The sequence below is a fragment of the Haliotis rubra genome, unplaced genomic scaffold, assembly GCF_003918875.1.
Source record: "Haliotis rubra isolate DU_JTF1 unplaced genomic scaffold, ASM391887v1 Scf88, whole genome shotgun sequence".
Lineage (NCBI taxonomy): Eukaryota > Metazoa > Mollusca > Gastropoda > Lepetellida > Haliotidae > Haliotis > Haliotis rubra.
This window is the reverse complement of record NW_025767612.1, coordinates 552,608-570,128: the sequence shown is the minus strand read 5'-3', so window position 1 is coordinate 570,128 and position 17,521 is coordinate 552,608. Positions and strand designations below refer to the sequence as shown.

Sequence of the window (17,521 nt, the reverse complement as noted above, 5' to 3'; positions counted from 1 at the left end):
ATGTGCTGGCAATGTGAGTGTTTAGTTCATTGTGCCTAACAGGCAGCATGGCTGTATGCTCACTAAGGAGTTGAAAAAGTATCGGAATATGATAGTGTCCTATGACGGGGGATAGTAGCGCCGTGAGCAGGCAATGTGCCTGGATATGAGTGCCATATAAGCGGAATATTACGATTACTATTATAGTTTATATATTATTTTTCTGTTAATTTAAATCACATTGAAAGGATGGAGTTGATGAGGAGGGTGATTAACAAAAGACATCATGATTCATAATCAGTGTTATTTGTATACACTCAAGTTAAGTTTAACTTTGCTCTGAACAATATTCCAGTTACATCACAGCATGTCAACTTAACGTAGGAGGAAAACCCAAAGTAATGAAAGTGTTCCTGAAAACCAAATTGCCAAGCATGAGGTCACCTCAAACTTCACAGTAAGAAAAGAGCAACATTTTAGTACAGTCTAGGATCAAACAAGGGGAGGAACTGGAAACAGCAATATTCTTAGCACCAACAGAGAAACATCACTTCCAAATTAGACAACCACACATTCTTCTCTCAGCTGAACTGCTAAAAATAACTTGTCAGTCATATCAGAATTTCACGCAAAACCTACTCCAGTTCCTCTTCCACTTCCCCATTATCACAAACATTGCCCACAATACCACACAGTACAGGAAAGATTCCATAAATATCCAGTCAAATTTTCTCCCTTCAGATGCACATACAGAGTTACCATGTTGTTTTTTCAAAGGAGCTGAACCCTTTTAACCTCAAGAGAGTTTATCAGTGAGAGTTGTGGTAATGACCGAACCATCTGTGGCCTCAACACTAAATTTGTGGTTAGGACACAGCTCAGCATAACAATTTTATTAACATGCACAGCACATGGGGGAAGGGGAGGGGTTAATCAACCTTAAACCACATGGTGTTTTAAAATAGCTACATCTTCAATAACAACACTATATATGTTCCCACTCATTTTCATAACCTATAACACCAGCACAAACACTACTCAAATAAGCACTAGTATGCAAATACTGCAGACATATTCCATTTATGAGAGATTCTTTATTTCATCAGTGGTAAAGATATGCTTTGGTCCACACTCCCAGAGCTAACAATGTTGCACTGTATGAACAGAGCTTTTTGTGTTGTTTCCATGGTAACTGTGAAATAACGAGTCAGGCACCAAGTACACCTTGACCCAGATATTGTTTCCAAAATGTTCTCTTTCAAACCAAAAAGAACTTCAATTTCTATAAAAAGAACTGTGCAAATAAATGTGAAAGAAATCAGTTTCTACATAAGATTTACATGCAAATGTTAACTTCAGCTAACTTGAAATGAAAAGCAGTTGAAACTGTTAGTGAGCACAAAGATTTTGCTGAATACTTTTTACACTCCCCACAACTCTCAATTAATCCACTCCCCACAACTCTCAATTAATCAATCTACTGCAATCTTTACAAGGTTTTATGAAGCTTTCCTTTACATCAAACGTAAAATAATTTCAGATGCATTAAACAGCTTCATGACATCATGGATGTAATGTTTTACTTTCATAACAACAAAAGAAACTTGATACAGAAAACACATCATCTTAATGTGCATCATCTACATTTTCTGAAACAAATACTCACAGATATGTCTAGGTTAGAAATATTTCATTTTCTCATTGTTTACTTGTAAACCCCAAATATGCCACCATGGCGAACATCTAAATTGCTATCTCCCACCAGTCGATAGTGAAGCACCTGTAACAAACATGTCCTTCTTCCTCATGTAACTTACAGCTTAAAACCGGCAAGAGAATATCATGCTGTAACTGGAATGCTAGTTGTTCAATCTTGTGGGGCTCTCTATCAATTATTCCATGCTGTAACTGGAATGCTAGTTGTTCAATCTTGTGGGTCTCTCTATCAATTATTATGATATTACTGCCATATAGCCACAATATTGCTGAGTGTAGCATTGAAGAACAAACAAATTATGATATTACTTCAAATATAATTCTAGGCTTTCTGTACAGATCAGTGTGTGCCCCCAAAATGCATACTCCATTAGCCTATCTTGTACCTGTCCATCTCCTCAGAACAATAAACTCATTACATTGACATATACACTTCCCCTATTCCCAATATTTGTGTTTTTATATTTCAGCTCATCAAAATAAATGGGTTTGACATTTAATGTTATTTATTTGTAAAGAGGAATGAGTGGACCAGTGAGGTTGGTTTAACCCTGCTTTGACTGACTGACTGAGTTTGGTTTTACGCCGCTTTTAGCAATATTCCAGCAACATCACGGTTGGGAACACCAGAAATGGGCTTCACGCATTGTACCCATTGTGGGAATCGAACCCGGGCCTTCGGTGTGACGAGCGAACGATTTAACCACAAGGCTACCCCACCGCCCACTTCACACACTGTACCCAAGTGGGGAATCAAAACCCTGATCTTCAGCGTGACGAGCGGACGCTACCCCTACACCCCTCAAGAGATACAGATTAAGGTCAGTCACAAAACAAGAAACAGATATTTACTGTTTTGGCCTTAGGAGACCAAATTCATAGTTAACAGACTTCGGCCAGAAGCTACAAAAAGCACAATCAGGCTGGTAGATCAGGGTAAGAAAGACATGTTTTGTTTTTTCTCTAATTATCACAAATGACCTACAGGGACACCACCTACCTGACAGTGATAGAGGTAGTTTACACGAGTTAACACCAGTTCTTCATGAATAATATCTGACTAAAACCTTTCCTTAATTTTAAGCCCTGGTGAGTTCTTTCACAAAGCATTACTATGTTAATATTTCCAAGAATATAAGTTAATAGTCAATTTTTTTCAACAGATCTGAGAAAATAGACTGGTTAATGCCTAATTGCTGGACACGGGTTTGAGATGAGCCTTCCTTCTATCTGTACATGGATCTCAACATCAGCTGTTGGTGTATGTAGGAATTTAATGACTTTCAAGTGCTCCTTACATATGGGACTACAATGTTCAGCAAGTCCACTGACATTTACTGTGGAATCTCAAACATTTCGCATATTTTGTCTCCCCATAAATAATGATAACAGATAAATTATTCATCAATCTGCCAATATGAAATATTTCAATAATTCCTTTATAACATACTCAATATTACAAAATGAATGAGGATCAAAATAGAATAGTTCTGCAAAATATTTAGCTCATCTGACAAGAGACCAACTCATTATTCTTCTCATGGTCATATGGATTTCCAAATAGATATCTCTCCTTGTCACAGTCTCAGACTGATGGACATGTCAGGGTTCAATGCTGTCAACCTGTACATTGAGCCTGACCACCGATCTATGGTATTGCCGCTAACAACCAGTATAGGACAAAGGCGAAGTTGAATCAGTGGTCGAGGTTAATTGGCAGGACATCCTAATTTGACAATGTGTATAAACCCATACAGAAATGTGTACAAACTGCCATACTGACTGACATGAAATACATACAAATGACACTTACAGTAGTCTAATCTACATCAGATCTAAGAAGCCTTTGTCCTCAACAAATGACAACAGTGTAAAAACGTTAGCATGTTTATGATATACTTGCAACCTGATTTGATGGGGACTGACAATTACCCACCAATTCAAAGCCATAATTTCTGTCTGGTCATGATATTCAGCCCATAATAGTCCATATAACACTGAACTCTACTGAAAATGATGCACATATGCAGAGGCATATTCTGGCAAAGCAAAGCTGACGCTGGATTATCAGGATAATGTTAGATTTTAGCAAATCACTTAAGGCTTGTTGAATTTAACTGATTCATCTCTATGTACAGGAACACATTATCCAAGTGTTTAGAATAAAGGACCAGTGTATATGTAGTAATTGATTGGCATTTAGAGACTGGTTCACATGAAACATTATACAGGCAACAACTTTACCACATCGTATTTACCTGAGGAGGGGCAAATAGTATTGAAGCAACATAATGACACACAATAACGAAGTTGTTATCTATAAAAGGTTAAAATGTCTTCATAATTCATAATTACCATGCAATATGAAGTGTGGCCTGACATCTCATATAACATTCAAAGCATCCACACTCAACTGTATCCAAAGGCTAATCATGTTCCCAGTATCAATATCAAAGGTTACATTTAATTACAGCATGGGGCACTACACAAGGTTCACTGGAGAAGGCCAGCTGACCTAGAATCCAACAGTGTTGTTTTTATCATTTGTCCTTGTCTCTTTGTAGTCATACTTTTTTTTGCAGTCACATATACCTTTGAACAGGAACAGAGACATCAAAGTAGTATGTTCTATAACTGTGTGTTCATATTGCTGTACCATGGTATCAATGTAAACAAACATCAACATCCCTTTCAAACAGTCAAACTTGACTGCAACCGAAAAGAGGTAAACTTAAAGATAAATGGATTTATTCCATAGCCCCCAAAAGACACTAAAAAGTACAGCATATTTAATGTGAAACTTTTACTTTTATGATCCATGTTATAAAGTTTGTATTTAAGTCACATGCAGTTAAAATTTGATCACAGATAAATAAATTGTATTTAAATTGTCGTTGAGGTCTTGTTTGAAGTTCTGTCAATAGGAGTGGGAGGCATGAATACTGAAGTGTGGAATTAGCTTGCTGTTATCAGCACTTCCACATGAAGTGGCAGTTATATCACTCAGGCTTGGATATAAAGCTCATATTCTCCCATGCAATAGTGTTATGCTGGAGGAGGTCAGAGGGCGGGGCAGTTGTCAGAGAGGAGGGGTGTGGTGGGCACAACATACAATGTTAACCACTCTTAAAACTGATTATTGATAAGCCCATACCGAATGTAGATATCTGGATGGATCTAGCAGACCATGTACACCATACTGTAACAAACAGTTGTTTACAAATAACATCATGCACTTCTTGTAACTAGAGCCCATATCTGGCGCTCAATATTAAAGGTTGTGATTTCTATCAGCGGGAAATGTAACTGAAATAAACATATGAGTGTTTTTCATCACTACACCTATATTTGCTCAGCACAAACATGCTACTCAATCCTATATTTACACTGATTCTGAATGAATATTTTAATCCGTACTACTCAGTTGTAAGGGGAGGTTACTTACACAATGAATGTAGTATTCACATGCAGTACTGTCGTGAATGATGTATGAATGATAATATAATAGCAATTATATACTTACATGTCAACATACCAACATTCTGACTGACAACAAAGCATAGCACTAACATCTGTCACACATGCTTATAGATGAAATGTAATCAATGGACATAACAACAAATTCACATTATACACATGTAGTCCACTGACCCCAGCTGAGCCCACCCCTGAGCTATAACTTGTGGCCCCTGCTAATCCAGGCAAGGAACTTGTTGATCCTGAGCGTGAACTGTATCCTGAACCAAGTCCTGAACTGGATCCGAGAGCTGAACTGGATCCGAGAGCTGAACTGGACCCAAGAGCTGAACTGGACCCAAGGCCTGACAACAAACCTGAACTAGATCCAAGTCCGGAGCTAAAGGGACTGCTGTAGGAGCTCCCATAGGAACCTCCATAGAGTCCACTGGAATAGCCAGGTGAGGAGGTGGATGAGTAACTAGGGGTGAAAGGTGTACTTGAGAAATTGGACAATCCACTCAAACTGCTGCTGGGCAGTCCACCCAGGCCATACCGGTAGGATCCATACGACATGGTGCTGCTGGGAAAGTTTCACCAAAGTGAGGAAAACTTCGAAAACAAGGAATTGAAGTGAGTAACTCCTGTTTGGAAACACAATTCTAGCCGATGTGTGGCAGATACCCATAACCTTGAACACTGGCAGTAATCCACAGTTCCTCATCAACATGGTGAGAAATCTTCTCTGACAGAAGTGTTGAAGTTTAGAAATTTGGAGTACCCCGGTCTGAGAGAGCAGACATGAAAAGTCAGTTATGGCTGCTGGTAATGGCTACTACAGCTAGCAGACGTCACTGAGACAGTGTGGCAGAACATCAGAGGGAGGGAATCCGACAGATAGCACCAACCTACACTGATGAAAGGGAAACCAGTGGGGGGAACACAGAATGGCAACCTCCAGAAGTCATCATCAAAACTCTCAGCAAAGGGAAACTTTGCGGCTATCCCACTACCATTCAGAGGTATATGAGAACTTGTACACTCAACCCTTTCTCAATTGCTAACTCCAGCTCTGACCAAGAAATGTGACTGAAATCCAATCTGTACAGCTCAACTGATCACAGATTATCTTTCCACGTCAGTACACAGGGTAGACAGAAAATCCCACTATAAATATCTTCTTCCTGGCTAGGAGGCCACCCTACACCCCCACAAAAGTGGACAGGCCCAGATAATTGATACGCTGCAGCCTTAGCTGAACCAAACAGAGCAGGCAGCCGAGGGGAGATATTGGAAGCAGACATGTGCCTTTCCTTTATCTTCCTCTACCTATGTTCAATATGTCTGCTGGGTCAAGCCAGTAACAAGGTCAAATACATCTGACATGGGGCAAGCACTTGAAGGAAATTGCTGTTTGAAACCCAATCAAGCAACCTTATGTATGTTCTGATAAATAATGTTTGGTGAACTCTACACTTGAGTTATGAGTGGCAGGAGCCATAGAAGCTTACAAGTCTACAGCTTAACCTAATCTTCCTCATTATACCACCATAGGTAAAAACAATCACCCCATTATAACACTCATCAGCTATTACACTTCAGTCACAACTTTCACATTTACAAATAATTTGTACAGAATACTTAGTAAACATGAGAACATGATTTGCTTGATGTTGGCAGCTTTATTTCGAAGGGTAGAATCGAGTCTATCAAAATGTCAACAAGGGTAGAAGCAGGTCTATCAAAATGTCAACAACGGATCCACGGTTGGTGTGGCCTATCCTTTCACCAGCAAGAGATCACTTTCATTACTCCCAGTATGGAGCAGATCAATCAAATTGAGTCCACACAATACCGATCTGTTTCCTATCATGTATGTACAGGAATCTATTTGACTTAAACCCAAGTTGACATCGGTGATCCGTGACAAATGTTTAGTCTCTGAACAGGTGGGTTTGGCAATACATTAACTCTCGTGGTGGGACGAATAGATTCAGCAAATTGCTTCAGTTATTTTCAGAATAATGCATTACAAGTGGCACAGTCAATCACATTCCTGAACATTCCATACAAGACATTGTAATATTTTAAGAATGAGACGCACATGAAATATATTATTTAACAGAAGAAATATGAAATGTAATCAGGACACTTATCTTGACACCAAATAAAATAGACATGTGAGATTTACATAAGTATTATTTAACTGAAATTTACCTGCAAAATACCTGTTGAACATTCAATGTAATATATATTTATTATTAACAATGTAACCTTCCACTTTATAAGACACACATGTTCTCCCTCCAGTAGATGACGTTTTGAGTGAGCCGACTGGCATTTCCCCTCCCACTACTGCTACACACTATAGGATGGAGATGTGTTACACATGTCATATCAAACACAATCCTGACAACATATACCTCAGGAAACAGCCCATCACAAACAGCTGGCAAGTGAGACAACATTTTTTCCATTATGCAACCCTCATGTTATGAGAGACTAAAGCTTCATATCAGACATTATCTACTTATCAGTAACAGCAGAAAGGAGGGCTGGACAGTGAACAAAAACAGGTGAATATCACTGGAGTGTTTGATGCTTAACTTGTCAGCTATAACACTGTGGACTATGAACAATCGAGTCCTGACCAGACAAGCCAGTGTTCGATATTATGAGTGACATCAAGGTCAAAATGCTTACATGTTGAAATTTATCTTGCAGAAAATGTTTTGAGACACTCCCCCTTCCCCTTCTCCTCTCCATCTCTCCCTCCTCCACAGCATCAGTGTCTGAGGGTAGTGAGCTCATCTGTATGTTCCGTGTTTGCTTCAAGTCAAGGGTTTACATACACTACAACTGGCGAGCCCCACCTGAATTATAACATGTACAATACCTGGCCATACTGCTGACTGACATTATCTCAAGCTGGGGTAGTCAAGTGCTTGTTCTAACTAGGAAAATCGTTGAATTGGAACACCTGCTGTGGCAGATTTAAAATGGTGCAACATATTTTCTGCATAAACATACACTGTTAACCTCTTGTGTTGGTATCTGGACAATATCATGTGCAGTATTGCTTGCAGAACCCACAATTATACAAACAATGCTGACAAAACATTTCCTTGAACATGCTCAACAAAATTATTTACTTATAACTAAATTTAGAATCTTGTATATAATTTTTGTAGGGAGCAGGAATGATTTACTTCAATCATCAACATGGATATAACATAGTAGATTCCAGCCATTTGTTCCCCAAGAGGTCCTCCTTCACTTTCTATTGGAAACTGCAGGAACCATCCTGGAATAAGTGAGCTTGGTTCGACACAGTGCAGTTCCATAACCTGACTGCAGTTTGAGTGATCCATGTGATTTAATGATAGGGGGGTAGAAAATTACCTTTTGATCACCCAGTCCCCAAAATAGTCACATAGCACCCCAATCCCCATAAAAGTCACAAAACCACCCTATCCCAAAAAGTCACAAAGCCCTTTCAATTCCATAAATAGTCGCAAAGCCATCCAATTCCCATAGCAGCCAATACCTGTTATAGTCATAACTACCCAATCCCCAAACAGTTGTCCTATACAAGCAGGGGTAAAGGGTATGCATATAAACAGCCTGGATGAGAGATCCTCCTCTTCCCAGTAACTTGACACTGAAACTGTAATCCTATAAGCAGGCCTGGACTTAGTCTCTCTTACGGACCCCAGTAAACTGTCCATAGACTAACGCTTAGTCTCTGAATATATATAGTTTTGATAGCAACAAATAATCCTGTTTAATTTGAAAAGGAGCCCCAGTGAGATGGGAGATTCAGAACCTGGAAGTCTAGACTTCATGTAAGACTTTATCAATGCAAACAGGGCTAGCAGTGTTCACGAATAGAGTCTGACCCTCGGACAAATCCGGCAGATTCGCCAACGGTCCGATGGAAGTCTACAACCCCAGCCCCAGTGACTGACTGTATATTTCACAATGACTTTGATTGAGGTTGTTATATGTGACAAGTGACACTTGTTTGCTGTTTATAAATTTTACGTTTATCAATAATTTCAATGCCAATAATAAGAACTGTTAAATCTGAAATCTGTGTTAAATTTTTATTCTCCGGGTCCTGTGAATTTTCAATGGGTCAGACAGACATCTGAAACTTACAGGACCCAATGTCCTGTTACTTTGAAACACCATTCGTGAACACTGGGCAAGACAGTAGGGAAAATAATGCGGTTGAAAGACGGACTATACTATACATTCTCATCCTCTCTTCAGATCTAGGAAATGAAACTTGTAGCTCCTTATTGTAATTATTGTCAGTTAACCTCATACAGAACTGCTTTACAGGGACCATATGTTAGTTTATACAGTGTCACACAGCAACAACACTTCAGTACAAAATATATATTACCAGAAACGATAAGAGTCATGTTCACTTTCCCACATTGGCCTGTATATTTATTACTCAACAACCCTGGGAACAGGACACAACTGCAGCATGTTACAACACAAGCTGACTCCCACACATGGATTGGTCACACGCATTACACACACACTATCGGCAGCTCAAAGCTAATCAAGTACAGCACACCTACAACATGACATCCATATCTCACATGTACAGAGACCCTACTCAACATACACTGTTGTTCGGGCGACCATACTAACAGTTATGAAGATCTGAGCTCACAAAACAATGTAACTGAAGACCCATAATCATTTTTCTTTTATCCTGACATGTTTCCCTAGATGTCTGCTTCATGTCAAGTGGGCATTAGTCTTAAACATTACGTCTCACTAAAATCGAGGATTAACAATCCCACGCTTGCCTCATTTGTAAGCTGAGGTGATTATGATGTTACACCAACTGTTTACCCATAACAGTTCCTACAAGGATTAGCTGTACAAATATGCCAAACACAAAGCCTATGTCATGCTGAAACAGTCCTATGTCAAGGGTTAAGCACTCACTTTACATATTGTACATGAAGTCAGTGACTTCTGACTAGTTCATTGTTTATGTGCTTGTCGCAATAGTCTGTTACGTCTGGTAAGAACAATTCTGATTCTTGAACATATTTTATCTGACAAGGTACGACTTGGTGAAAGAGTTTGGTTTCAGCCATTTGACAGTGTTTCTGTTATATCCTGGTCCAAGTGGGAGGAGAGCAGGTTATGTAACACTCTAGCTGAAGCAATGAGCCTAGGTATAACAAAGAAATAATGAAGGCAAAACTGGGACTCAGTCTCATATGGGGGATTGGGGGTTGATGGGGACATGTGATAATATACTTCCCATCAAAAGTTTAGACTCACTTAAAAACTCACTATATCTTATGTACATACACATGAATCGAGATCAAGGTTATTTCATCTCGTCAGCCTATCACCACCTAATCAAAGACCACCACCAGTAATCCTTCCCTACCTCCTTTGTCCATCTGGCTTCCATGCTCCCTCCTTTGTGCTTGTAATCACAACTATTGTACGTCAACTCATCAATTGTATAAACTCAACTCTAATCACAATCAATCACTCTGTACATCAACCTCCTCTGCTGTAATCACTTATCAAATATCCAATGTACATCAACCTTGTTAATTGTATATACTCACTATACAGCTATGTATATATTCTCCTTGCTTCAGTTGTTGTATCACTTGCTTGATAACGGTGTTAGTACCTACACCGAAACGTCGCACTCATTGCAATAAAGAAGTTGACTATCCATACAAATCAGTTTTCCTTCATCTTCACAACTTCTAAAATGCCTCTCAAAGAAATTACATACATATGGTTACATCAAAGATTGATTTCTCCACTAACTTGGGGGAACAAACTGCAATCCTCATGCAGATGAACTGCATGAACATCATTGCTGAAAAGCATGTGCAAATATCGTGCATGTGAACAGCTGCGTTTTGGTGTAAAGTTTTGTTAATTTTCACTGATTTTTATCACTTATTGAACTCATGACAATAATCTTCTCAACGCGATGAATTTGTTTTACAATACATCAGTTCATGTGTAAACAGTACCTTTCAACAGCATGGAATATTTTGCAAAATATAGTTTAGAACAGTTGCCTGAAGTAAGTGGCTCCACTTACACAAGTGAGTCTAAACTTTTGATGGGAAGTATATATCAGGATGGTTACTGAGCCCTGTGACTAGTCACAGATGATTTAAAACTGGGAAGTCAGAACCTATTAATTATCGAGACACGTCAGAGCTGTTTTATCATGAATCCATGACTAAGCGTAAAAAAATCAGATTACTTTAGTCATCTTTTGAAAATTAACTTCAAATGGAGATATAATATACTTCTAAATTTTCGACATCACATGGTATCGCTGGAAAATGTCACAGATTTGATACAGCCATGAAAGTGACTAGCTCCATCTTCAGTTTATCTACATGATATATAGTTTAGTTCCATGCTTGTGTTTGTGTCATGTAAACGTCGGTATCCCTAGAAGAGTAGCGTACATGACATATACCTTGTAATCTTTATCATGACAAAACATTTTTCGAAGGTTATATTACAGCTACGTGAATAGACAAATGTGATTTACAATACACAAGTAGACAGTCTGGAAGGCTGATGTCAAGTATGATTTGTATGTTAAATGAGAGGCTGGAATCCCAGATAAAGAGATAGGGAAAGAATGTACCTTGTTACATTAGGTACAGCTCTCTGTCACAGTTGAAACATATCCAGCTCGAAACTTTCTAATGAGAGATAAAGACAACTTAACACTCAATCAATCAAATAGAACCTGAACATTATCTGTTATGATGACCTATTTACCCAGCTATGCATCCAATATCACTTAAATCAATTCCACATCCACTAGCCCCATGTGTAAATGTTATCCCCTTTTTCAAAAATAAAATGTATATTTCAACAATTTCATTGATAAAATGCAAAGAATGTCTGACATCTCCTGTCAAGGCCCTAAAACAGCAATGTTTCTCTTACACTGTAAACTGTACCAAGGTTCGAAATACCCTATGTATTAGCGCGCCATGGCACGGTAAATATCGAAATGGCACAGATAAAAAATGTTCTTGGTGCCCTTATGGCACGCCTAATTTTTAGAGACATAGCACACCTGTAGTCATTTAATCCCCAAACAAAGCACTTAAGCAAATGACAAACAAGCAAAAACATTTATTGACTTTTATGCCCAGGAAATCACTGGAATTATGATGGATGATGTAAAGAAATCTGGTTGTTTTTCCATTGAGAGTGTTGTGAGTACTGATAGTTCGGTTAGTGAAGAGTAAATTGTGTATGTTAGACATATTGAAAAAAGTGAACCTTTCACACGATTCTTAGCTATTAAAGGTGATGGGAAAGCAGAAGAAATGTAACATAAGAAAGCTATCTTATGCAGAAGACATATCAGTGATAACCGAAAACTGGTTAACGGTACATTTGTTGTTTTCTGACAATAAATTTCAAAAGATCATCATCCTTGCTACATTCATTGATTCTTAAAACATGTGGGCACACTTGATTTCTGAAAGGCACACCTAAAATATTTGCCTGGTGCCCTAAGGCACACTTAGAAAAAAAAGTATTTCTATCCCTGTGTACATATGACAAGTTTATTACCTATGCATTTCCTATTCTTCTTCCACCTGTGGGTGGTTATCTACAATACTTATTTTAAAGTCTTCCCCTTCTTTTTAAGTAAACAGTTTACTTTCTTTACAGTTTATACTTAAAAAAGGGCTTCTGCAAATGACAATGCCCTGAAAAACAGCGTTACCCCAATTGTGTAGGAATACATTCAAAGGTTTTGGTGAATAGGTTTTCAAATTGCGACCGTATATGCTGATTATTTATAGCATTGACCAATCAGAACTCGTGTTACATACTAAGTTGAATTAGAATACATTTTAAAAAAGCAAAGTAGTGTGATCTAAATCTGACTTTAATTTGAAATGTGACACCTGTACCATTTGTTTATGAAGTATGTATGTAGCATTCTCCAGATACATGATATGCCCTGGATGTCTTGCCGAGTGATACTGCCAAGCTGAACTTCAGCATTCCTCAACATTTGCCACCCCAATATTAAAGCCCTTGAGCCCTGAACACCTGTCTGTTTGGCAGTGTTCTATTACCCTCAGTGCATCCCGTACAGAAATAGCCCCTGTGCTGCTACCACTGGTGCCCTGCACTCCCCCCCCCCCCCCAAGTCCCCCATCCTGGGCATCTGGCTTTGTACATCTGTGGTCACTTCAACCCTGACCATCCTGTTTAATCTTAAGAGCCCTACACCCCCCTGTCCAGTCCTCTCCCCACAGGCATCTGGTTCTATGTAGCTGTGGTCACCTTATCCATGACCGTCCATAGTGCCCCACCTGTCCAGTCCTCTCTCCACAGGCATCTGGTTCTATGTAGCTGTGGTCACCTTATCCATGACCGTCCATAGTGCCCCACCTGTCCAGTCCTCTCTCCACAGGCATCTGGTTCTATGTAGCTGTGGTCACCTTATCCATGACGGTCCATAGTGCCCCACCTGTCCAGTCCTCTCTCCACAGGCATCTGGTTCTATGTAGCTGTGGTCACCTTATCCATGACCGTCCATAGTGCCCCACCTGTCCAGTCCTCTCTCCACAGGCATCTGGTTCTATGTAGCTGTGGTCACCTTATCCATGACGGTCCATAGTGCCCCACCTGTCCAGTCCTCTCCCCAAAGGCATCTGGTTCTATGTAGCTGTGGTCACTTTATCCATGACCGTCCATAGTGCCCCACCTGTCCAGTCCTCTCCCCACAGGCATCTGGTTCTATGTAGCTGTCGTCGACTTATCCATGACCGTCCATAGTGCCCCACCTGTCCAGTCCTCTCCCCACAGGCATCAGGTTCTTTGTAGCTGTGGTCACCTTATCCATGACCGTCCATAGTGCCCCACCTGTCCAGTCCTCTCCCCACAGACATCTGGTTCTATGTAGCTGTGGTCACCTTATCCATGACCGTCCATAGTGCCCCACCTGTCCAGTCCTCTCCCCACAGGCATCTGGTTCTATGTAGCTGTGGTCACTTTATCCATGACCGTCCATAGTGCCCCACCTGTCCAGTCCTCTCCCCAAAGGCATCTGGTTCTATGTAGCTGTGGTCACTTTATCCATGACCGTCCATAGTGCCCCACCTGTCCAGTCCTCTCCCCACAGGCATCTGGTTCTATGTAGCTGTGGTCACCTTATCCATGACCGTCCATAGTGCCCCACCTGTCCAGTCCTCTCCCCAAAGGCATCTGTTTCTATGTAGCTGTGGTCACCTTATCCATGACCGTCCATAGTGCCCACCTGTCCAGTCCTCTCCCCACAGACATCTGGTTCTATGTAGCTGTGATCACCTTATCCATGACCGTCCATAGTGCCCCACCTGTCCAGTCCTCTCCCCACAGGCATCTGGTTCTATGTAGCTGTGGTCACCTTATCCATGACCGTCCATAGTGCCCACCTGTCCAGTCCTCTCTCCACAGACATCTGGTTCTATGTAGCTGTGATCACCTTATCCATGACCGTCCATAGTGCCCCACCTGTCCAGTCCTCTCCCCACAGGCATCTGGTTTTATGTAGCTGTGGTCACCTTATCCATGACCATCCATAGTGCCCCACCTGTCCAGTCCTTCCCACTACATGTCTGGGCCCCTTTTCACAAAGCAATCGTAGTGCTAAGGTGATCGCAACTCCCATACTTCAGTATAGACTTACAACAGTTGTATCACTACGATCACTTTGTGAAACGGGCTCCTGGCTTGGTATATCTGTGGTCACTTTATCCATGACCAGCCATAGTCCTCTATCCTCTGTCTGGTCCTACTTTCTAGACATCTGGCTTGGAATATATTTTGTCCCTTTATTCAAGACCATCCTGAATGCCCAACCTTTCCAGTCACCTATCCTTGGCTAGTTATCTCTGTAGTGACATAAAAATCATGACCACCCTGCCTATTGTTAGATCCCAGCCCCCTGACTGACTTGGCTGACGCATCATATCCATATTGTGTAGATCGATGCTCATGATCTCCAGGCTTGACTATTTACAGAACAATATTTTATAGCTCCAATATTAGCGTGCGGCTTTAAACCACAAACAAAAACTGATAGAATCTCTTCTATTAGTCCGTAACAGCTCACTGCCAATCTGATCCAGGTAAATCAAAACTGCTCAAGTTCTTTTTTAAATTTACACTGAAATTCAAACAGAGCCCAAGCCAAGTCTAGGAGGCAGCAGAAGCACATGGCCCCAGTAGCAGTGTGGAAGCAGCCCTGATTTATGCTGGCAAGACCTACTGACAACGTATGCAGCACTCATTTCCCCATTACCTGGTCACTACAGAGCTTGCTCTCCACTTTTTACATAGCTGAGAAATGTACTGGAGGCATCTCACTGAGACCCAGGTAGCTCATTATCGTAAACCTCATGGTTACTTGGACTGCCCGTTATCTGCTAGATGTAATCACTGCATTAGTCATGCTAGGGATAATACACACCAGGGGTGTGGGAGCTCAGGGACATGGCTCATCATCAGGCAGAGATGGCAGAGAAAGTGCCAAGTCAATGATGGAAAGGCTTACAGATTTTCGTTCAAGCATATTTGATTCAAAGATATGTTCCAGAAATATCATTTAATCCAAAAATAATTTTAGCAACAGAATGATACTACTGGAATTTCAAATTAAAGTATATCCGTTCAACAAAAGTGGTTCTCAGGGCCTGCATTGTCAGGTGTAATGTTCAATAGTCTAAGATAAAGTGAGTTATAGTTTAATTTTGCACTGGCAACATTTTGGCCATACTGGAAGAATAGCGAGTGAGTTGAACATAGTTCAAGTGATTTTCAAGTTGCTCATACAACATTTTAGTCACATGACAGTGTGTCAGTTTAATGCACAAGGTTAAAAAATCCTGGCGAGGAAGGTCATAGATGGTATCACTTTTATGAGGCCCTTCTAGCCCAGGTATGGTTCTGATAGTGAAGGATGATTGCTTTATGCTGGCTCAGCAATTCTGAAGCAGTTTCCACAGATCAGTACTGCAGTATAAGAGAGTACCATGCCCGACCTATTCTCCCCTTCCTTACATCAGCCCATGAATCAACTTGTTTACGGTCCACTCCCACTCCATGTCTTCATCAGTTAACACAGCATCTGTCTGCTGCAGATAGCACTGCCGTATTTCCACTATCACACACAACCAATAATTTTATCAGGGTTCTACAAATATGTTGGTCCACTAGACAAATCTAAAATCAGGGCTAGATACTCTCAAAGAAATCCCGCAGGAAGTAATGGACAGGGTAGACTAACATCTAGTCTCTGAAATGAACATACCTACAGAAAAATACAGTTCATAAAAACTAATCATTAAATATAATAAAAAGGAGCCCAGAGACTTTCTTCAGTTTCAGACACTTTGTTTATCTAGACTTGCCATGTATTCTAGGCTTGCATGGGCTTTTTTGGATATATTTGTTTCAGGGTCTGTATGACAGACTATGGACAGGATCATGATCGTAGTTGTCAAAAGAGAGCATACATTGTTTATAGTTATTATCTGTAAGGTGAGACTATTGTTATGACGCAATAATCAACACTTGGGGCACAATGACACACAGACACATCACACACAAATCACACACAGCCACCCAATCCTCATAAATCAGTTCTTACAAGTAAGAGGAACCTATTTTGTGCTCGGATACCTGCCAAAACATTTGCTGAGTAAGTGAGTATGTATTTTCCACCATGTAACAGGGAACAGTTAGGTACACTTGGCAGTCCACCAGGAAGGAACAGGGTTATGAAAGGATAATAGTCATGTTGATGAAACTAGTGATTGGACTTTACAGCTAACAGCAATCCACAATGCTATTCTTCTGCCAGTGCTGAGACAAAAGTTGACAATTGTTTGGCACATGCTCTCGGAATTGCCAGTATTTGATGCAATAAATATTCTGCTTCTTCAAGTGTCTCCTGGAAGTGAGTCCAGTAATCGCGTCCTGATGACAAGACCTATTCATGTCAGAATGTTCCATCATGGACTGAACAAAGGTGAGTGAGTGAGTGAGTGAGCATGGTTTTACGCTGCCTTTAGCAATATTCCTGCAATATCACGGTGGGAGGACACCTGAAATGGGCTTCACACATTGTGCCCATGTGGGGAACCGAACCCAGGTCTTCAGTGAGACGAGCGAACGCCTTAACCGCTAGGCTACCCCAGCTCCTCGAACAAAGGTGAACAGCACGAAGAATGAGTCACACCATTAGTACACAATGACAGATGTCAACCTTCTGAACATCACCAGCCCTCACCAGCTTTAGGTGTTGAACACCCAATCTACCCTT

The 17,521-nt window shown here is 40.5% G+C and overlaps 1 protein-coding gene across 12 annotated transcripts in view; it reads right to left on the bottom strand.

Annotated features, from left to right (window-relative positions):
* Nucleotides 1-17,521, bottom strand: part of LOC124263368 (protein phosphatase 1 regulatory subunit 12A-like) — a 121,519-nt gene that overhangs the window by 22,429 nt on the left and 81,569 nt on the right. For 10 of the 12 annotated variants that reach the window (XR_006894825.1, XM_046697971.1, XM_046697972.1 and 7 more), the window contains one exon: nucleotides 4,850-4,894. The exons of the other annotated variants lie outside the window; for them this stretch is intronic. Coding sequence is in view for 9 of the 10 variants with exons in the window: in XM_046697971.1 (XP_046553927.1) it covers nucleotides 4,850-4,894 (45 nt within the window). In the remaining variant the exon portion in view is untranslated. The remainder of the gene's footprint in view (nucleotides 1-4,849; nucleotides 4,895-17,521) is intronic. 12 annotated transcript variants of the gene reach the window in all.